This window comes from Haliotis cracherodii, unplaced genomic scaffold (genome assembly GCF_022045235.1).
Source record: "Haliotis cracherodii isolate W230 unplaced genomic scaffold, xgHalCrac1.p SCAF_7, whole genome shotgun sequence".
Taxonomy (NCBI): domain Eukaryota; kingdom Metazoa; phylum Mollusca; class Gastropoda; order Lepetellida; family Haliotidae; genus Haliotis; species Haliotis cracherodii.
The window spans coordinates 21,337,343-21,361,186 of NW_027266330.1; the positions used below are offsets into that span (position 1 = coordinate 21,337,343).

General features: G+C 40.3%; 2 protein-coding genes across 2 annotated transcripts; both read left to right on the forward strand.

Annotated features, from left to right (window-relative positions):
• The first annotated feature begins 3,602 nt into the window (after positions 1–3,602).
• On the forward strand, positions 3,603–7,367 carry LOC139447946 (uncharacterized). Its single transcript, XM_071229449.1, has 3 exons — positions 3,603–4,559; positions 5,482–5,550; positions 7,224–7,367. The coding sequence occupies exons 1-3, from the start codon at positions 3,603–3,605 to the stop codon at positions 7,365–7,367; spliced, it is 1,170 nt and encodes a 389-aa protein (XP_071085550.1).
• A 10,734-nt stretch (positions 7,368–18,101) lies between these two features.
• On the forward strand, positions 18,102–22,601 carry LOC139448733 (uncharacterized). The gene is made up of 3 exons (XM_071230275.1): positions 18,102–19,058; positions 20,033–20,101; positions 22,488–22,601. The coding sequence occupies exons 1-3, from the start codon at positions 18,102–18,104 to the stop codon at positions 22,599–22,601; spliced, it is 1,140 nt and encodes a 379-aa protein (XP_071086376.1).
• Positions 22,602–23,844: the final 1,243 nt, after the last annotated feature.

Sequence of the window (23,844 nt, forward strand, 5' to 3'; positions counted from 1 at the left end):
GCGTGACGAGCGAACGCTTTAACCACTAGGCTACCCGACCGCCCCCCTTTATCAACGAAATAACTCAACAAATTCGGCAGAACTGTCCTGATGGCATCGAACTTCACCCAGAAACTATGAAGTTATTTCTTCTTTTGTTTGCTGATGATCTAGTAATGTTTTCTAGTACAATACCTGGACTACAAAAGCAAACTGATCAGTTGGAATGTTGTTACAAAGAATGGAATTGATCTGTCAACAAGAATAAGACAAAAGTTATCGTTTTGAAACATGGTGGTACACCAGCTAGAGGAGAGAAATGGGTTTTTTGAAGGGCATTCATTAGATGTTGTATCATTCTGTAAGTACTTAGGTGTATATTGTACAAATAGATTGTCATGGAAGCTGCATGCTAACCAAGCTGTTGTACAAGCTACAAGCTGCCGTGGGCAAGCTGATTAACATGGCAACAGGGAGAAACTGGCATTCGAACCCACTACCATTGGTTTCTTGCATGTCTTAGGGATGAAACTCCGTACAGCGCATTGCGGCGCCATTGACGACTGGGCCACGCGGGAATGTGGAATGATGCGCGAATGTATATTTATTTAAGTATTAACCTTCACTTTGTGTGTTTTGTTTGTTTGTTTGTTGTTTAACGCCGCACTCAGCAATATTCCAGCTATATGACGGCGGTCTGTAAATAACCGAGTCTGGACCCGACAATCCAGTGATTGACATCATGAGCATCGATCCACGCAATTGGGATCGATGACATGCATCAACCAAGTCAGCGAGCCTGACCACCCGATCCCGTTAGTCGCCTTTTACGACAAGCATAGTCGCCTTTGACGGCAAGCATTAGTTGCTGAAGACCTATTCTACCCCAGAATCTTCACGGTTCTCACTTTGTGTGAGTTCATTGGAGTATGAACCTTCATAGAGTGAGGGCTAAATTGTATGAACGTCGGAGCTTGATAATTTTTTTATCAAAATTTCTTACCTCAAAGGATGTAGGCCAAGATCTTAACACAATTTTATTTAGTACGTGTGACTTCATGTTTACCCTGACGGCCATACAACAACCAGCTATATCGCGGAGTAAAATAGTTCCTAAAAAAGAAAGGTGACATGGGCGTATGGATGCACAACTTGCTCTTCAGAAACATCTTACACAGCACGTGTGTTCAAATCATATCCTCATTAGATGAGAAAGGTCTGTTAAGAACTACCTCAGTAAGTCAGTCACAATGACAGCGCGTCGTAATACATTTACATCCAGTACAAGACGTCAAAATGGCCGACACGATAAACGTGACGGGAGAGATTTCCGAAGTTGTTAATGGACCTGTAGCGGTTACATGTGTTAGTCATCATTGATCAACTGGTAGACTATTGAAAGGTAAATAAAGACGCGTCAAACAGACCCTTAGGTAAATTCAAAGATTGCTGGAGACGACGGTCAGTGTCAGCCTAGGCACGGATCGAGTCGATACTACGATAGTTTAGATGTGCATTTATTCGTTTGTTCATTAGAATGGGCCGTAGCGAGGATATTCGTGAACAATGGATACTGAAACGCTGAGACCAAGAATAAAGAATAAGAATCAGATAGAACGCTTATGCATGTTTTCGTGCTGGGGAATTCCCAGGGAATTCCCAGGGGTTTCCACAGGAATGTGGAAGTAGTCCGTCAGTGTTTACGTAATTTCAAGAACACGGTCTCGTGAAAAACGCATGAACGTCAAATTGTGTCGTTCATACGCTTATGATCGTCAAGTTCGCGGTCATGTGACCGACCTCTCGTCCTATGGAAAAGCCGTATATCGTGTAAACTTCAAATTAAAAAATTATAAATGTTTAAAACATCTCTGAGAATGTGTCCATGGGGAGGGCAGCGAGTAGTTAGCGCGGTACCATGCACCACTCGGGTTATTTTTTTTCGCATGGGTACAGTGTGAGAAGTGGCTACTTTCTCCAAATATTTATTTAACAGTCCAAATAGAAGAGAAGGTGGGTAAGTTTGCATTTTATTGCACCAACTACGGAACCAAATACACACTTTCACAATTGGGAAAATCCCTTACTGTGTTAATACTTTCGTTAATACGTATCATTAATGGCATTTAGCCTTTTTAAATATATCAACCACACAGAGATAAAATGTTTCGTGTGCTATTTCTTTCGCAAATCGACAGCGTGTGTTCACGTATTTCCCTCAATTTCTAACGTGCCGTGACAATCCATTGATGACATGATACAGTGGTAGGACGTCAAGCATCCAAGTTACAATGCACTGACTTCATTGTTTGAGGAACGTTGCGATAGTATTCACATTCGTATCTTTGACGATAGTGACTGATAGACTCCCGACTTCACCTAGGTTATCGTGGATAGATTGCCATGCATTATATCCTTGAAATAAAAGTGACAAAAGCCAGTCAAGAACCATGAGAAATATCTTCTAAAAGCACAGTCCATTGTACAAGTCAGACTTCATCATAAGCACATATACACAAAAATTAACCTTAACGTGGGAATAGATAAATTGTCCATTCCCAAAGCGCAAAACCATTTTCAGTTTCGTTGTCTCGGAAACGTAGTCGCGTGTGCAATATGCCGCTTGCAAGTGTACTGTTTACCATGATACCCTACAATCCTGAATACAGCACCGTTACCATTGTCGCGCCTACATTTGTGTAGTACCTGAGTTGACAACGATCCCTGCAGTATGAGTTGCTGTGTTCTGTTCATAGAAGTACATTTCAGTTCGGATTGTTACACATGCTGCCGCGTCATACAGGGTAATGGACCATATATATTGTCCGATCAAGAAGGGTCAGCATTCTTACTAAGATCTTCATTAACATACTTTTAAACAACTCATCCATTCCAAAGGCTTTCCAACCACGATAAAACATCCAGTTTTCTAAATCATATCAACTTTTACACAACATATTGTTATTTCAGCATTTAAAACCAGTGTTCATTCTTCTATTTTGTTGAATATATACCAAATAACCCTCTCGACACTCGGATTGTGCATGTGGTGTTACGGGCCATGACTTACGATCAGAATAATTATTGTTCTCAAAACCGATTTCTTTTCCCTAATTCACGCAATCAACCCCTCGAAATATGAAGCTTCTAAGCCATTATCACCTCTAAACCTATTAACTAATCAATATTGTTGATAATTCTGAATGCTGTTTATATAAATATCTAGCAACACAAGTATGGACACAAGCAAAAAACACGATTTATTGCAGTGTGTACAGCTAATGGTTCCATTGTGACATTAAGCAGTCGGTGCCTCGGTCACATGTGTAATTGATCCTCAATACTTAACGGGTGTGTACATACACAGCAGCAAGCACCGCCATCATCAGAATGGAAAGTTTGACGAGTCGGCATAAGTATTGTGTGCAATAATTAATGTTTTAGCTACTAAGTACTTTTTCCCATTAGAGGCTGATGATTTGACACGTAACTCTCCAGTTTGTACACGCATTCATTATGTCTAATAGCAACCTGGCATTTGCTTTAGATGCACCCATACTCATTTGACTGTGGTTGGAAATACACTGAATGCCTCATAACCTTTGCATTTGTTCAAGACAAAGATGTCTGTATCAGTGAATAATCCTGTGGCTGTTGAAGATATCGCCAATACAGACCTGGAATGGTGTTTCAAACCACTGATGACACTTCTTAACTTTGCAGGGATGCATATGCCAATGAAAAGACGAAAGGCTTTCAATGCTTTAAGCATCGGGTACAGCGTTTGCTTCTATGTCTGTCTTTGCCTCGGAAACACTCGGTTTTTTCTCTTCACACGTGGCACTGATACTGTGGGCAAATGGACGACTCGGCTGTCTTACTGCGGGTTTCAAGTCACTTGTGCTTACTTCACCTTTGCGACTTGTTTCAGCATCAACAGACACCTGCCCAAGTTATTTAAGGAATTTGACTCATTTCGAAAGAGTTATGGCTCAGCCACTGACAATGCTAAAATCAGGCGAATAGTTAAAATACTGTTGGGTCTGCTTTTATGTCACAGTTGTATCATCCAGGCATTTATATATATGACAACGTTTAATAATATTAATCCCAAAGCAATACATCTCTCACCTTTGGGCTCCATTCAAGAGGACTACCATCTCATCTTCAAAATAGTATACAATGTTTGGCTTTGGCTTTACATACTTCAGATGACCGCCATCTTAACATTTTTCGTCATTTTCACGTACTGCCTCTCCAAGGAATATTCTAGGACAAATTTTCAAATAAAACACGTGTTTGACAAAGCGGGTAAAGATGCGCCATCAACAAGAGAAATTGACAGAATTCGTAGACAGTTTGAAGACATTTGTTCTCTTGTTGAAACGGCTGATGAGGTTTTCAAACATGTGATCGGCTCCTGCTACATTGCATCCGTTCCTGTCATCTGCCTTATGCTATATGGCTTGATACACAATGACTTGATGATAGAAGAGAACATAATGTTGATTGAATCCCTGGTGGTCGTTATGACGATTGTTGTCGTTTTGACTTTGACTTCAGTGGCTTTGAACTTCAAGGTAAACTTTACTATCTCTCAACTATTACTTGGCAAATTAATATTGATATTAATATATTTGGGTGATCATGACAGTCAGGCTGGTTAGGTTCATGATCAGCTCAGGGCCCTTGCCGACTATACCCGCAGCCCAGACAACATATGGGACTTCTCCCAGGAAGCGCTGCCTTGTCAAACCCCCCGAGAGCGATTCGGAGAATATCGAGACTCCCCAACACTGCAGCCTTCTGCATTACACAGATTGTCGGAAGGGCTGTATTCCTGGCAGCAAACCCAGGTACTCTCTCAATGTCAGTCAACATATTTGGAGGTACCAAACCTAAGGCACCAAAAACAATGGGGAGTCGGACAACTTGGTATTTGGAATGCATTTCGAAAGCGAGGAATTCATATTTGCCATGTTTGTTTGAATCTTGTCAACCACATTAGTGTCAAAAAAGAGATAAAAATGATTTCATTGGATTTATCAAAAAGGACAAAATGAGGTTTGTTAGACTGGATAGGTCTCAGGCTATATAACAACCAGGAAAACCTACATTGAGGCAGATTGTACTTATGTTAAACCCAATAGCATCCTGATAACAGGACTTCAATCTTAGCCTAACTCGACTTAATACCCATCATCTGAATGTGCAAAGTCATGTCCCTTGGGCTTGGGTTCAAAATCCTCGATGACCCATTTTCTGTCAGTAACATAGTGGATTTTATCGAAAAGGGTTCCACTCACAGTGGAATTGCTGTATTACTTACTCGCTCTACAACATGCATTGATGCTGTTCGCCTACATAGCACACTTTTAAATCTTCCATATTTCACAACAGGATCAGTATGTATGTGATAATGATATAGGTTATTGATTAAGGATGTACTACATTAATCAAATCACAAAGTAGAGTAAAAAATGATCATGTTTCTCTATGTAGGCCCATTCCAGTCTGACGTGCCTCCTCAAGGTTGATTTGTCAAGATTGCCACACAAAGATCTGCAAATCGTAAGTCATGACACTTTTATATTTTATGACACAGGACCTTCAGAAGACATTAGGACAAACAAGAATTTGAAATTCGTTTAATCGTTTAATGTTGGACCTTTCTTAGTACTCGAAGGAATTCGAGGGGTGGCTGAAAAGCTTTCATGGGTGAGTTGAGCTGAGGAATTAACTGGGCATGACAATTATCAACTCTTTGGCTTCCAAGGCTTCTAACTCAGAAGCGCTCCAAGTTAGTCTACTCTCGTGAGAATATTCGTCGTTTTGAAGCAGGCCCAAATGAGTTTGCTGAGTGATGCGAAACCATGGATGCGCCTAAGATTCGCCACAATCCTCCAGAAACTAAAGAAACAATCTAAGAAGTGGAAGGATCCAACAGTTTCAAAGTATGTTCCATCAGCTGGCAAGGTGATGGCTTCGGTTTTCTTGGATTCCAGAAGAATTCTACTGGTGGATGTCACGGTGCTTAATTAACTATTACAAATAATGCTTCAACCAGAGAGGAACCAACTCGTCATTGTTTGAACGTGGACCCTCGTATTCATCGCCATAGTTGATTTGCGTCTTCCACGAGGGGTAATACACACTCTCCAAGAAATACCCAAGTAACATTCACAATGGGAATTTACAGTGTTTTTTAAATAATGGTAACTTGGTCTCAACAAAAGCACCGTAAAATCCCAGACGATTCCCCAATTGTTCCTCTTTCCAAAGTGTTTGATTAACAATTACACCTCCTACGCAAGAGTAATGTTTGTTTGTTTGTTATTTAACGCCGCACTTAGGAATATTCCAGCTATATGACGGCGGTCTGTAAATAATCGAGTGTGAACCGGACAATCCAGTGTTTGGCACTATGAGCATCGATCCACGCAATTGGGATACGATGACATGCATCAACCAAGTCAGCGAGCCTCACCACCCGATCCCGTTTACAGCATGCATAGATTGCTGAAGACCTAATCTACCCCGGACCTTCACGGGTCGCAAGAGTAATGCCTCACACACAGAGGAGCCGACTCGTACTTGTCACAAGATAATCATTAAAAACGGGAGTGAATACACATATGTGGTTTTGACAAATAAATTGTTTAACCGACCAATTGCATTAAGGTGCATTGACAGAGATAAACCAGGATTATTATTTACACGAAGCAACAAGTTAAAGCATTAACGATTTAAGTAAGCAGTTAACTGTTAGACTAAAATAGGGTGAGTATGTCTACACAGGCGAATATATACAAATAAGCAGCCTTGATAGTATTTTGTCAGTTCTAATACATAACTATTCTGATCATTATACACAGAGGGTATTTTTACAAATCTACAAAGGTATACATAATAGATTAACAGATATGTGATCACACCACCTGTTATGTAACCAGCTTCTGTATCCACAGCTGGACAGCAACTCCGGTCTTTGAACTTTGTCGGTGGCACCGACGTTTCCATACGAACTCTTTAAAATCCTCTGTATTCACCAAATAAGGCACCGTCACAGTTCAACTTACACCTAAACTTGAAGAATGAACTGTCTGGACAGCATTATGCCAATGATGCCCGTAGCATCCTCCACTCACTCAATTTGCAGAAAAAGTAAGTGTTTGTTTGTTTCCTGACGCTTCTCCGTCGTAACACAATAAATGGTGTTATTTCTGTATTTTTTCCTTTTTCAGATTACCGTTTTCATTACAAGAATAACAACCACAAATATTGGGTATACCCTGTACAATCTCTTCACAGTCGACAGCTCGACCATCCTAATGGTAAGAACTGTGGTGGTTGATGTAAGTCTTAAATGTGGGGTACACGGGTTATAGGAGTTACATGAGTATAACAATGTATTATGTCCTTCGCAGTGATTCAAATGTCTCTGTTACAATATGTATATGGATAAAACAAATGAAAAAGATATGGCGATTGTGAAGAGTGATATCGATCTCAACTTTTGATATTTCAACTTGTGCATCTACTGCCTTCCGACCACGTGCTATTCATCTATCGTTCAGTTGGACCGATCGTTACACCCGAGAGTTTGAATATGACATGATGTTTCTTTTTCACTTCAGCTCACTGGAACAATGTTGACTTACGTCATTGTGGTTCTTCAATTCAAGCCTGATTGACATTTATGTACACATCAACGGCATAGAGTGTAGATGTTAGAACTAAACTAGTAATGTTTATATCCATTTAGTGCTACGAAAAAGAGATGTCAACAAATAAAGCAGTGACGACAAAGACGACTGTCTTTTTTCACGCTCTTCAGTGAAGGACAGAAACTTTGAAAAATAACTATCCACCACAGAAAAAAAATAAATGTGATGAAAAAAAAAGAATTATTACTTTTCTATTGCTATCAAAGGAGAATATGTTGCAACTGATTTCATGTCTTGAGCGCCCAATAATGGATATATATATCTCAGTTTTGTTGCTCTCTATCAAGTTAACATTTTCCAACTCGCAGGATGATATTTTCTCACTGAATGAACTCAGAGGTACGGGTAGCCTGATGACATTGCTTTCATGAGCAAACATGTATGTGTCTGACAGTCATTAAACCAGGCCCTGCAATAGCCATACACTTATTGACGTTATCACACGGAAATTGAGCATCGACCCTATTGTACATGAGACGTTGTGAAGGGTGTTTCCGAGACCATCCCATCAAGTGTTTTGGTCACCATGTATCTGAAGTAGTCATTGACAAATGAAGTGCATCGCAATGTGAAACTACAATAATTAGTAGCATTCAATAATGAAGATCTTTATATTCTATTGAAAATCAATTTAATTGAATACACTTTTCATGTTAGACAAACAACGTTAACACGCTTGTCACAATTTGCATCTGAGAAAAGGATACAATTAAATTGTTTGAAAGTGAACACAATGATTTCAAAAATGTGTACAACTGAATGTAAGATAATGCAATGTCCCCAGTCACCAGGCAACGATGATTCGTAAATCACCAAGCCTGACCACTAGATCCATTTAGTTGCCTCTTACGACAGGCATAGGTTACTGTAGGCCTATTCTATCGAGGAATCCCCACGGGTCTAAAGAAAAAATACCAATCGCAAATCATAGTTTTGCCAGTTGTTCAATGAGTTTGTATTTCTATCTCCGAGTTAATGTTAAGATCCCTATCAGCACCATAGTGTAACATACAAATCCACTTTTCTCCAAATATACCTTACTAGACAAATATTACAAATCAAATCGGACTTTTCCACCAACATGAAGATTACACAGTGGTGATGCAGCTGAAATACGGTTCGAAGATGATAGTAACGGTGAAAAGATAATGAATAATAACAAACTTAAGTCTTTGGAGGGCATTTAGGAGTGATACACATACGGAAGAGAATGTATAATATCAAGTTCTTTATTATGAGGAACACAACAGTTTGGAGTATATGCCATCAGGTGAATGAATGCTATGAGGCAGAGAGCATATATATGTATATGTAAGAACAACAAAAGTAATTAAAGCTGCAAGCAGCAATGGCGGGCTCCAAGAAACACTGTGCCCAAACGTCCATGTTCGAATCCTCAAAGGGTTTCCTTGAACCAAATCCGTCAAATGTAGGCATCACTTGCAGGGTATCGCCGCTACAAAATCGGCGTGTGCCAGGGTGTTCAGGTCTGTTCTAAACCAATTTACGACCTCGAACATGTTCGAATCCATAAAGGGTTTGCTTGTACCAACTCTGTCAAAAGATAGTCACCGGAAATCGTCGCTACGAAATTGGCGTGTTCCAGGGGTGTCCCAAATATTAATCAAATATTACCACCAAGCAGTGTTACTTTTAGCATACAACCATGAACAAAAAATGAGATGCGTATTGCGCACTAACTTCATGTAAACTTGCAATAGTTTCTGTCAACAACCTTACAAGATATGATCTTAAAAGTAAAATTTCGGTGAAAAAAATGATCAAAATCAAAATCCAATATGGCCGCAACAAAAAAAGATATCCAAAATCGGCTATTAGCGTTTGATGTGTTGTGTATGGAGACAATTATCAGAAAGTTTGAAAGCATTTCATTCAGTGGACTCAAAGTTGTTTGCATTTAAAGACAGGTACCCCAAAACACTATGAAAACCTTGAATCCAATATGGCTGCCAAACCACGTGACCAATGACCAAAGTCAAAGAACATAAAATGTCAAGCAGCTCAAGCAGCAGATACATGCTAGGCTTCAAAGTAATAAGATAAGCGGTTGTGGAGCAATAGGGCGAAATACATCTTCAAAATATTCTGTTCTTTTAGTTATCTGCCCTTGGCCTTTCCGCCTACGGCCTTCGGTTTTTGGCGGGCACTAGTACCCATCGGTCATCATACACACACAAAATTTGAACAAAATCGAGCCAGTGGTTATTTTTCTAGCTCTGGTACAAAAATCGGCGGAATAATAATAATATTAAATCAAACGCTAACACTGGGACTCTTCAGCCTTTCGGCTTGGTGACTCTTTAACAGGCTGTAACTTCTTTGTCAGTTGGGCTCCAGTCAAACGGATTAGCGTTCTGCGTTCGTCCGGGTCCCTGTCGCATTGCTGAGATAAAGTGCTAAACCTGTTTCCCACCTCTTTCATATATTCGAATCCTCAAAGGGTTTACCTGTACCAACGCCGTCAAATGTAAGGAACCGCTTGCGAGACATCACCACATTTGTCCCAGTGTGTTCTTAACCCATGTTTGACTTCGACCATGTTCGAATCCGCATATGGTTTGTTTGTACCAACGCCATCAAATGTAAGGAACCGCTTGTGAAACATCACCACATGTGTCCCAGTGTGTTCTTGACCCATGTTTGACTTCGACCATGTTCGATTCTGCATATGGTTTGCTTGTACCAACTCCCGTCAAAAGATTGTCACCGTTTTCAGGACACTGCCGCTACCAAATTGGCGTGTGCCACAGTTTCCCAGATTGTACTTAACACATTTCCGACCTCGACCATATTCTAATCCACAAATGGTTTGCTTTTAATAACGCCATCAAAAATAAGGTACCATAGCAATTGGCAATTGAGAAATGAAGAACCAAGTCAGCGAGTCTGACCACCAGATCCGATCAGTCGCCTCATGTGACAAGCTTACTGTAGTTGCCTCTTGAGACAAGCACCGGTTGAAAAAGGCCAATTCTAACCCTGATCATCAAGGGTAGTACAAATAATACTGAAAAGACTGTGGAGAACGCTTGGGTATCTGCAAAGCCAGTGAATGGAGGTTTATGGTAGATTTATGAGGCGCTTCCTTCAGTATTTGTACTCAAGTCTCACATTTTACTAAAATCAAATAATACCACCAAGCGGTGGTGCTTTTAGTATGCAACCCAGAAAATAATTAGGTACATATAGTATCAAAACTTCATGCAAACATTCAATAGTTTCTGTTAAGAACCTTATAAGATATGATCTTTAAAGTAAAATTTCGGTGAAAAAAATGATCAAAATCAAAATCCAATATGGCCGCAACTAAAAAAGATATCCCAAATCGGCTATTAACGTTTGATGTGTTATTTATGGAGACCATTCTCAGAAAGTTTGAAAGCATTTCATTCAGTGGACTCAAAGTTGTTTGCATTTAAAGACAGGTACCCTAAAGACACTGTAAAAACCTTGAATCCAATATGGCTGCCAAACCACGTGACCAATGACCAAAGTCAAAGAACAAAAAATGTCAAGCAGCTCATGTAGCAGATACATGCAAGGTTTAAAAGTAATCGGATAAGCCATTGCGGAGCTATAGGGCAAAATACATCTTCAAAAAATTATGTTCTTTTAGTTATCTGCCCTTGGCCTTTGGGCCTACAGCCTTGGATTTTTGGCGGGCACTAGTACTCACCGGTACTAGCATAATCGAGCCAGTGGTTATTTTGCTAGGTCTGGTACAAAAATCGGCGGAATAATAAATAATAAATAATAATAATAATAATAAATCGAACGATTTCAATAGGGCTCTACAGCCTTTCGGCTTGGAGCCCTAATAAGATAACTAAAGGTGGAAATGTAAAATGGGAAGCAAACAGATAATTGGCGCTGATAGGTGATTTGCAATAGACAATGGAAGCCAACACTTTACAGTTATTAGCGCTGATATTTATGGACAAATGGAAGCCTGGACTAAATTATCACTGATTGGTAAGTGGCTATGGACAATGGGCAAACGAGAGGCCGGGAGTAATTAGCACTGATATGTAAAAGAATAGAAATAGCAAAGGACAAATGGAAGGCAGCTAGATAGGCTCCCTAGTCACGGTTCATGACCGGTGTCTCCTGATGTCAATTGCTTCTTGTTGATTTCTTTGTCACCAGTTGTTGTTGTTGGTAGACAGGACTTTGGTGGCTTCCCACATGATGCTATGGTCTTGGTTCTTGAGGATGTGTTCTGAAATGGCGAACACCTGGTATTTTTACAATATTTTCACAAATATGTCAGAAAGCGCACGTTAAAACCAAAACAAATCATAGCATTCATTCACCTGATGAATAAGTAAGCAATGAAACGTTGTGCTTCGCATAATAAAGTAGTTGACATCCATATATTTTCTTCCTTAGACAAATATTATTCTAGTGTTTTGCACCCCTCCGTTGAAAAGATCAACTTGTACACATAACAATATGAATAAAAATAACAAACAGCAGATATTGTTGGGTACAGGGTGTTAACATTTACCCTATTTTCCAATTTTTTCATGTACTACACATCGCCAATGTCGTGTTTTTACTATCTCGAGCCAATTTGAAAAGCAAATGGACTTAACTTTGTCAAACAGTATCTCGGGTCAACAGAAGGAAATATTACAACAAAATTGACTGGTGAGGCAAAAGTCACTCAACACTCTTCGCCCCGATTATGTTTCTAGGTTTGTCAGCACCATACCCGTGTTCGTGGGTTTCACCGAAGTGGTAAACGTCTGAGACCTGCATCACTTCGGGCTTTCCTCCCACATTAAGCTGACACGCCGTGATATAAATGGAATACTGTTAAAATCGGCGTTAAACCCACCTCACTCACTCACTCATTCACTCACTCACTCAAAACTCGGTCATCCTCATGTTTTCGCTTCAAACGTTTGGATATCAACAACTCGTATCTTTCGGAAAATTCAGCATCTGTTGAGGTTTCCTCAAATGAGGTAGAATGAATATCACCATTCCCGTCCCCATCAGCATCGCTTTTCATACCCAAAGATATCTATGAACAACAATTGGTGATAAAGATTACTAGTGGACATAATGCACGAAAACCGAGGCGACATGGTGTGAGGAGTCCGTGCGAAAGAATGAAATACACAAACATGGAAAAATAAGCTAACATTTGACACTGACTATTTTACAATCACCTACTGATAATACAGCCAATATACCTACAAAATGATAAACCTGGAAACACAATCAGGGAGAAACTGGGATTCGAACCCACTACCACTGGTTTCTGGCATGTCTAAGGAATGCAGCTACAGCACATAGACTACTGGGCTAGGCGGGGAATGTGGAATGATGCGCGAGTGTATGTGTATAAATATTTTCCAGTTAGTTTAAATTATCTATCTGAATGTGCCAATGGGGTGGGTAGCCTAGTGGTTAGAGCGCTACCATGCCCCCCCTTGGGTTTACTTCTACGCAAGGGTACAGTCTGTGAAATGTTTATTATATACTGAACACCAAAAGAAACGCGAAATCTTCAAGTTCCTATTTAATATGGGAAAATGGTTGCGAAAACGGTTGGCTGCTATGGTTCTATTGTAATGGGCTTTAATTGTTTCAAAATGACCCTAATCAGAGTTAAGGGCAGTGAACTCTTAATCCACAGCGCTCAAACGCACCGACGTTGAAGTCAGAGTGGGATGGATACGCACGAAATGCTGCACGTGCTGCTTATGCCGCAAAAACTGTCCGTGAAGATGTTGTTTTTAAAAGCCACGAAAGTGTCACTGTGAATCATTCACCCATCAACGTCAGTGACAATGCCACGACTGTCACAGATCGATCGAGAGAGAGCTATTGGGCAACTTCAAGCTGGTGAGAGTGTTCAGAGAGTTGCAAACACCTTTAACGTCCACCTTTCCACCATCTACCGTCTGCAGGAAAGATTCCAGACAACCAACAGCACCAGAGACAGGCATCGTACCGGCAGACCACGTGTGACAGCACAACGTCAGGACCGTCACATTCACAGGTCACATCTGCAAGAACGTTTCCTGTCGGCCAGTAAAACTGCTAGGAACGTCGTTGGAAACCACGGGAGGGCTGTAAGTTCCAACACAGTAAGACGGCGACTTCGTGACAGAGGGCTTCAGTGTAGGCGACCATCACAAGGTCCTGTTCTCACTCAACGTCACCGTCTCCTGAGACTACAGTGGGCCCAAGCACGCTTGAATTGGCGTCATCAGCAGTGGAGAAGAGTTCTGTTCTCTGATGAAAGTAGGTATTGTGTTGATCGTGCCGATGGACGTGCTACAGTATGGCGACGTCGCGGTGAGCGCTATAATGACCTTGAACGGAACTCGGGGGGTGGTCCTAGTGTCATGGTTTGGGGTGGAATAGGGTTAAATCAGAGAACTGACCTTGTAATCTTTCAGAACGTTGGATCTGGTAGGGGCAATGGTGTCACTGCTCAGCGTTACATCGATCAGGTGTTGAGGCCCCAGGTTGTACCGTTTTTTGCAAGACATGGCAACTTCCAATTTCAACAGGAAACGCTCGTCCCCACACCGCCAGGATTACTCAAGCCTTTTTGCAACAGCACAATATCAACACCATGCCCTGGCCGGCTCTTAGTCCTGATCTCAACCCTATTGAACACTTGTGGGATGAAGTGCAGAGACGTTTGAACATGGCGCATCCGAGGCCAAGGGCAGCTGCACAGCTCGAGGTTACCATCCTGCAGGTGTGGCGTCACATCCCCATGAACACAGTCAACCGTCCTATTCACTCCATGCACAGAAGGTGTGTCGCGCTTGTGAATGCAAATGGAGGCCATACCAGGTATTGAGGTGTACCCATACTTCAGTTGACTTCAGCATGGTCACGTGGTGTTGTGTTGATGGATACAGAAGATGTCTGATGTCCAGGGAACTGACTCTTTCTTATTGCTAATGAATTGTGTTGTATCCATCATAATTATGTTTATACCAGCTGAAACAAAATACATCATGTTTCCTATACCTTCTTGATTCGCGTTTCTTTTGGTGTTCAGTATATATATAGTCAAATTAAAAACTTCACATTTTTAAAAGTAATCCCATATATGATAAACAACGGACAAATGTATCAGAGAAGGTAATTTGTAATCATTAATGTCCAAAGAAGGATTTTAATTAACGGTGGTAACCATAATTTGTTCCAAGCACCTACGGTAATCGGTAATAACATCAACAGTTTAAATCCCAAGCACGAGAATCTGATGGCACGCAAGTTCAGTAGCGTGTATGGCCACCATGTGCGTTGACAATTGCCACACATCGCCTCCGCATGGACCTTGTGATGCTTGTGAACAGATGATTGGGAAGACGACGCCATTGTTGCTGCAAAATGGTGCCAAGATCTTGCAAATTCTGTGGTTGGTTCTAGAAAGTGCGCAGATTTCTGCCAAGAGCATCCCAGACGTGTTAGATGGGATTGAGGTTGGGAGACCTTGACGGCCAGTCCATGACGTTGACTCCCGCATTGTGAAGGAAATTCCTTGTCAAAATTGTTGTGTGGAGTCTGGCATTGTCGTGTTAGAAGATCAAACCGGGTCTATGTGCTGCCATAAAAGGCAGAAGTTCTGGTGCCAGTACCTGGTCACGGTAAGCAGCGGATGACAAGAAGCCTGGAACGTGCATTGCCACAGAAAGCACCCCACACCATGACACTTCCGCCTCGAAATCTGTCAATTTCCTGTACACAACGCTGGGCGTAACGTTCGAGACGGCGCCTCCACACCCTCGCCCTACCATCAGCAAATCGAAAATTGTATCGGGATTCATCACTGAAGACGACTTGATTCCATCGTAAGTTTTGCTCTGCCCACAATTGACGTTGACGTCTGTGTAATTGAGTCAGAATCGGCCCGCAGTATGGCCGTCATGCTTGTAGGTGAGCAGCTCTCAGACGGTTTCGAACAGTTTGCGCACTCAGTCTACCCCTAAACAGTTCATTTCTTGTTGATGTAGCCGTCAAAAATCGGTTACGGAGGTGACGTAAGACAATCTGACGATCCTCTGCATGTGACGTCACACGTGGTCGACCTGGCCGAGGGCGATCAGCGTTGGTACCCGTTTGCCGTAGACGCGTCTGTAAATCATAAACAGTCCGTCGACTTCTACCCATCGTCCTTGCGACTACAGCTACGGACGTTCCCGTCTGCAAACGTTGCTCATTTGAAAGGCGTGGCATGACAAGGCCGTAAAGACTTTTGATTTCTTGTGTTTTTCTTTTTTTGTTGATGACTGCTAACAAGTATGGCTGAAAACACGTGCGGTATTATGGCCACGTGACTAGTTGCACGTGAAAAACCACTTTTGCCACTATAGTGCTGTGCACATAATTTTGATCGATTCACCTGAACGAAAACGGGTGTTATCTGAAGACAATACGTGGCCATTACTGTTTAAATACACAATAAGGGCCCACAATGATAACTGGTCAAAATGTTAAAATTTTAGGATTGTAAAGTTTTTAATTTGGTTCAGTATATATATTTCGAAATGTGTCTGGGCGTTATATCTTTCGCAAATCGATCGCGCGTATTCACGTATTTCCCTCAATTTCTAACGTGCTGCGAAATTCCATTGTTGACATGATACAGTGGTAGGACGTCAAGCAGCCAAGTTACAATGCACTGACTTCATTGTTTGAGGAACGTTGCGATAGTACTCGCATTCGTATCCTTGACGATTCGACTGTTGACGATGATTCCCGTCTTCACCTCCGTTATCGGCGATAGATTGACATGCATTATATCCTTGAAATAAAAGTGAAAAAAGCCCTTCATAATCATGACAAATATCTGCTAAAAGCAGAATCCGTTGTACGATTCTGACAATAGCATAAGCACATATGCATAAATGTACCCCTGAGTGGCAATATATAGAGCACTGTCTATTCCCTATGTACAAAACCGGTTTCATTCTGGCTGTCTCGGAAACGTAGTCGCTTGTGCAATATGGCGCTTTCAAGTATTCTGTTTACCATTATACCCTACAATCCTAAATACAGCACCGTTACCATTGTCGCACCTACATTTGTGTAGAGCCTAAGCTGACAACGATCCCTGCAGTATGAGTTGCTGTGTTCTGTTAATAGAAGTACATTTCAGTTCGGATTGTTACACATGCAGCCGCGTCATACAGGCTAATGGACCATATATATTGTCCGATCAAGAAGGGTCAGAATTCTTGCTGAGAATTGGATTCCTTCCGGAATATGGCTCTCAGCTTTCCACAGTAATGTCAATATTTTTATTTGGACCCTTTGAGATCACACCTTATACCGAAGGTACAGCGATCCCGCTACCGCTTTTGGTGGCATAAAGTTTAGGAAAATGTTACTAAAGCTGTATAACATACATTCAAACAAGTCATCCATTCAAAGGCTTTCAGACCACAATAAACATCCAGTTTTCTAAATCATATCAACTATTACACAGTATATTGTCATTTCAGCAAGGTGTACCAGTGTCAGCATGTACCAGTGTCCATTCTCCTATTTTGTTGAATACAGTAAACTACGTTTATAACGAACACGCTTATAACGAACTGGTGGATATAACGAACTGTTTTTTGGTCCCGGCTATTTGCCGTATATAAGCTGTATATATGCTATATATATGCTTATAACGAACTACGGTTATAACGAACTAAAATTTGTGGTCCCTTTGAGTTCGTTATAACCGTAGTTTACTGTATATACAATATAACCTTCTCGTCACTCGGAATAGTGCATGTGGTGTTACGAGCCATGACTTAAGAACAAAATTATAATTGTTATCTCTACACAGATATGTTGGCTCACTGGTTATTCCCTAATAAACACAATCAATCCCTTTAAATGTGAGGCTTCTACGCCATATACATCATTTTAGCAACACAAGTATGGACAAAAAAAATGTAAAACACGAGTTAATGATGTTGATGGAACTCTCACGAAGGCCTCAAACTATTATTCGTCTACAAGAGAAATTGTACTGGAAAGAGCAACGTACACATATCCTTAATCGCATTTACACGTGTAATGGTCTTATGGTTCCATTATGACATTAAGCAGTCAGCGCCTCGGTCAACTCTGCGCGTTGCCGTCATATTTAGGTCACTGTATGCATGAAGCAATCAGTAATGATAATGGAAAGTCAACACGAGTCGCGTGTGCAATAAGTAATATCTTAGCTGAGCACTTTTCCAATTAGCTGGAGATTTAACAATTAACTCTCCAGTTTCACACGCATTCATAATGTTTTGTACGTCTTCTGGCATTTGCTTTAGATGCCTCCACACTCATTCGAGTGAGGTTGGAAATACACTGTAGGTCTCATAATCTTTGCATTAGTTCAAGACACAGATGTCTGTATCAGTGGATAATCCTGTGGCTGTTGAAGATATCGTCAACACAGACCTGGAATGGTGTTTCAAACCACTGATGACACTTCTTGACTTAGCAGGGATGCATATGCCAATGAAAAGACGAAAGGCTTTCAACGCTTTAAGCATCGGGTACAGCGTTTGCTTCTATGTCTGTCTTTGCCTCGGAAACACTCGGTTTTTTCTCTTCACACGTGGCACTGATACTGTGGGCAAATGGACGACTCTGCTGTCAGTCTGCGGATTTCACGTCACTTGTGCTTACTTCACCTTTGCGACTTGTTTCAGCATCAACAGACACCTGCCCAAGTTATTTAAGGAATTTGACTCATATGGAAAGAGTTATGGCTCAGCCATTGACAATGCTAAAATCAGGCGAACAGTTAAAATACTGTTGGGTCTGATCTTATGCTTCAATTCTTTCATCCACGTATTGATATATATGACAATGTTTCACAATGTAAATCCCAAAGCAATATATCTCTCACCTTTGGACTACGTTCAAGAGGACTACCATCTCATCCTCAAAATAGTATACAATATTTGGCTTTGGCTTTGCATACTTCAGATGACTGCCATCTTAACATTTTTCGTCATTTTCACGTACTGCCTCTCCAAGGAATATTCTAGGACAAATGCTCAAATGAAACACATGTTTGATAAGGCGGGTGAAGATGCGCCACCAACAAGAGAAATTGACAGAATTCGTAGACAATTTGAAGACATTTGTTCTCTTGTTGAAACGGCTGATAAGGTTTTCAAACACGTGATCGGCTCCTGCTATATTGCATCCGTTCCTGTCATCTGCCTTATGCTCTATGGCTTGATACACAATGACTTGATGAAAGAAGAGAACATAATGTTAATAGAATCCCTGGTGGTCTTTTTGACGATTGTTGCCGTTTTAACTTTGACATCAGTGGTTTTGAACTTCAAGGTAAACTTCACTATCTCTCAACTATTACTTGGCTTCCGTTATCATTACCATCATCATTATTATCATTACTACCTACAGATTTAAAAATGAGGGTTTGGGTGATCCTGGCACAGTCAGGCTGGTTAGGCTTATCATTAGCTCAGGGCCCTTGGCCCCTCAACACGCAGCCCAGGCAGCGAATAGTACTTCTCCCAGGAAGCGCTGCCTTGTCAAACCCACCCAGAACATTTAGGAGAATGTGAAGACTCTCCAATACTGCAGCCTTCTGCATTACCCAGATTGTCAGAAAGTCTGTATTCCTGGCAGCAAATCCGGGTACTCTCCTAATGTCAGTCAACAGATTGGGAGGTACCAAACCTAAGGCACCAAGAACAATGGGGAGTCGGACAACTTGGTACTTGGGATACAAGTGTGACATTTCGAAAGCGAAGTCTGCATATTTGTCATGTTTTTCCTGAATCTTGTCAACCACATTAGAGTCAAAAGGGACCGAAAATTCAATAATAATAATAATATTATTATCATTTTATTATTATTGAACATCTCAGTTATATAACAACCAGTAAAGCCTACATTGACGCAGATTGAACTTATGTTAAACCCAATAGCATCCTGATTACAGGACTTTAATCTTGGCCTCACTCTGACTACGCTTCATCTCAATGTGCAAAGTTATGTCCCTTGGGCCTGCCATGATACGCTAGTCTTGGGTTTAAATCATAGACCACCCATTTTCTGTCAGTAACATAGTCAAAATGTCAAAACGAGTTCCACTCACAGTGGAATTACTATAGTACTTACTCGCTCTACAACAAGCATTGATGCTGTCCGCCAACATAGCATACTTTCAGATGTTCCATATTTCACAACAGGATCATTGTGTATGTGGTAATAATATAGGTTATTGATTTAGGATATACTACATTAATCAAATCACAATGTAGAGTCAAGCATTATCATGTTTGTCTATGTAGGCCCATTCCAGTCTGACGTGCCTCCTCAAGGTTGATTTGTCAAGATTGACAGAAAAAGATCTGCAAATCGTAAGTCATAGAAATTTTATATTTTACATTATGTCGCACATCTTTCCGATATCATGCCATTTTGAATCTTGAATGAGCACCTAAAAACTGTATGATACAGCGCCTTCAGAAATCATTAGGACAAACAAGAATTTGAAAGTGAGATATTTATTATGCTTCTGCATTAGATAGTAATGTTTAAACGAAACGTGGAATGTTGCACCTTTCTACGTAAGTGAAGGAACACGAGGGGTGGCTGAAACGCTTTTATGAGTGATGGCATGAAAGGCTTCAGCTAATTGGCTTCTAAGGCTCCTCACTCAGAAGCGCTCCAAGATCATCTACTCTCGTGAGAATTTACGTCGTTTTGACGCAGACCCAACTGAGTTTGTTGAGTGATGCGTAACCATGGATGATGCTGAGATTCGCCACAATCACCCAGAAACAAACAAACAATCTAAGAACAGGGAAATTCTGACGTTTTCAACGAAGACAAAGTATGCATCAGCTGGCAAGGTGATGTGGCGAAACCGCATTATCAGTGGTTCATATTGGGAAAGGGAGGTCACTCTAATTTCAAACGGGACCTATCTCAGTTGTTTTCGTATTTGCGAGAAATGGCGTCACCCACGATGTACGTTGTTGTTCCAGCTATTAAATGCCCAGCTTATCCCTAAGGTAAAACGTATTCTTAATTAAATGTTTGAAAGCATTATATATTTATGTTTCCATCCGTTCATCTTCAAAGATTGGTTTAGTGCTGATAACCATTTTCGAAAATGTGGGCCCACATTTTCCTCGTCATCTATGGTGATCGAAACAAGTGGGCCCACATTTGTATATCGCCTAGTTTCGTTAGGTTGTTTCGTTAGTTCTGATAATCAATTCCTAAATGTGGGCAGACATTCTTCCGTCATATTGATTGCAACAGGAGGGAACCCATTTATTAATCGCGAAAGTCTACTTTTATAAACTTTAAGTTTACTTTAATATGGATAATCATTTTCTCAAATGTGGGGCCACATTTGTATATCGCCTAGTGGGTAGACGTTCTTCCGTCAAAGTGATTGCAACAGGAGGGACCACACTTATAAATCGCTAAGCTTTTTTAGCTTGGCTTAGTATAACCATTTTCAAAAATGTGGGCCCACATTGTTCCCGTCGTACAGTGATCGAAACAGGTGGGCCCACATTTGTAAATCTCTGGGTTTCATTGGGTTGACTAGTCATTTAGGCTAGTGGGCTCAAATTGGTCATTACCTTGCATGGGTATGTGACATTATATATCATTCTCATTTTGTAATATTGATGGGAAATATCTTTATAAATTATTTAGTGTGACGTTAATTCCACGAAAGGCACACACAGTCTTTGACGTTTGAATAACGTAATCATAGCTGACCACACTATTTTTGCAAAAATAGTTACAAAGCAAGAAACATAGATCTGCTTCAAATTAAATTTACAGAGGCAATACCACTCATTCTACTTTTTCCAGTATAACACATCAATCTAATCATAAGTTTTGGTGGCGATATAAGCCTGAAAATATGTCTACACTTGAATTGATCTCAGATATGATAAAAGTCTCACACTTTTCCGAGAACTTGTTCCAAAAAAGGAATAACTCACCCACAGAGGAGCCGACTCGTACTTATAATTATACTCGATAATTATTAAAAACGGGAGTGAATACGCACACGTGATTTCGACAAATAAATAGTTTTACCGACCAATTGCATTAAGGTGCATTGACACGGATAAACCAACTGATAGTTTAAGGATTATTATTAACACGAAGCAATAAAGAACAAGCTAAAGCATTAACGATTCAAGAAAGCAAACCCCAAATTTTGAAAATGATCTGATACTTCCTAAAGGCAAGTTCATGCCGATATTAAAAATTCGTACTTCAAATCACGAGTTTCCCTTTGAGTCTGGCCCATGGCAGAATATACCAAGAGAAGAAAGACTTTGTCAACTCGGTGATTCACGTTGATAGTATTTTGTCAGCTCTAATACACAGCTACATGTTTTCTGATCTATAAACACAGAAGGCGCCGGATATCAACACATGTATACTTTTGTACGACGCCAGTCCACATAGATTAACAGACATCGGATCTACCACCTGTTACATAACGATCTTCTGTAACCACAGTTGGACAGCGAGTTCGGGAGCACAACTCGTACAAAGTTAATGGAAAAGTGTTGAACAATGACTAAAACCGAGTATCCTAATTGGTTGTTCCTAGTAACTCTGAAGAAAATATTATGACCACATAACCTGCCGGTAGTATCCTCCACTCACTCAATTTGCAGAAAAAGTAAGTGTTTGTTTGTTGCCTGACGTCTCCCAATAGTAACTCAATCAATGCTGCTAATTTCTGTATTTTTCCTATTTCAGATTACCGTTTTCATTACAAGAATAACAACCACAAATATAGGGTACACCCTGTACAATCTTTTCGTAGTCGACAGCTCGACCATCCTAATGGTAAGCACTGTGGTGGTAGTTTAAGTCTCAAATGTAGGGTACACAGGTTATAGGAGTTACATGAGTATTGCAGAGTATCATGTCCTTCGCAGTGATACAAATGTCTCTGTAACAATATGTATATGGATAAAACAAATGAAAAAGACTTTTGATATTTAAATTTGTGCATCTACTGTCTTCCGACCATGTGCTATTCATCTATCGTTCAGTTGGACTGATCGTTACACCCGCAAGTTTGAATATGATCTGATGTTTCTTTTTCACTTCAGCTCACTGGAACAATGTTGACTTACGTCATTGTGGTTCTTCAATTCAAGCCTGATTGACATTTCTTTACACATCAACGGCATAGAGTGTAGATGTTATAATTAATCTATTAATGATTATGTCCATTTATTGCTACGACAAAGAGATGAAACAGTGACGACAAAGAACAATGTCTTTTCCCCCGATCTTCAGTGAAGGACAGAAACATTGTAAAATACTTATCCATCACAGACAAACAATAAAAATGATGAAAAACAGAGCATTATTACTTTTTTATTGCTATCAAACGAGAATATGTTAAAACTGATTTGATGTCTTGAGCGCCCAATAATCGATATATATCTCAGTAGTGTTGCTCAATATCAATTTAAAATTTTCCACCTCGAAGGATGATATTTTCTCGCTGAATACCCTCAAAGGTACGGGTAGCATGATGGCATTCCTTTCACGAACATACATGTATGTGTCATTAAACCAGGCCCTTCAATAGCCATACACTTATTGACGTTATCACATGGAAATTGAGCATCGACCCTATTGTACATGATACGTTTTGAAGAGGTTTCCGAGACCATCCCATCAAGGGTATAAGTCACCACGTATCTGAAGTTATTATTATTGACAAACGAAGTGAATCGCAATGTGAAACTACAATAATAAGTAGCATTCAATAATGAAGATCTTTATATATTTTTGAAAATCAATTTAAATGAATACACTTCTCATGTCAGAAAAACAACACGCTTGTCACAATATGTATCTTAGAAAAGTTTATAATTAAATTGTATATAAGTGAACACAATGATTTTAAAAAATGTGTATAACTGAATGTAAGATAATGCAACGTCCCAAGCCACCGTGCAACGATGATTCGCAAATCACTTAGCCTGACCACAAGATCCATTTAGTGAACTGAATGTAAGATAAGAGTCTTAATGAATGTTGTTTTACTTATAATGGTAAATTTTTTACAGTTTTAATTACCTATAGTCATTTAGTT

What these genes read in the sequence shown, in the direction of transcription:
- LOC139448733 (XM_071230275.1), top strand. Translation starts at nt 18,102, where the DNA reads ATGTCTGTATCAGTGGATAATCCTGTGGCTGTTGAAGATATCGTCAAC. An exon ending in CAGTGGTTTTGAACTTCAAG is followed by an intron (nt 19,059 to 20,032) that starts GTAAACTTCACT and finishes TTGTCTATGTAG; the next exon opens with GCCCATTCCAGTCTGACGTG. An exon ending in CAGAAAAAGATCTGCAAATC is followed by an intron (nt 20,102 to 22,487) that starts GTAAGTCATAGA and finishes TTCCTATTTCAG; the next exon opens with ATTACCGTTTTCATTACAAG.
- LOC139447946 (XM_071229449.1), top strand. Translation starts at nt 3,603, where the DNA reads ATGTCTGTATCAGTGAATAATCCTGTGGCTGTTGAAGATATCGCCAAT. An exon ending in CAGTGGCTTTGAACTTCAAG is followed by an intron (nt 4,560 to 5,481) that starts GTAAACTTTACT and finishes TTCTCTATGTAG; the next exon opens with GCCCATTCCAGTCTGACGTG. An exon ending in CACACAAAGATCTGCAAATC is followed by an intron (nt 5,551 to 7,223) that starts GTAAGTCATGAC and finishes TTCCTTTTTCAG; the next exon opens with ATTACCGTTTTCATTACAAG.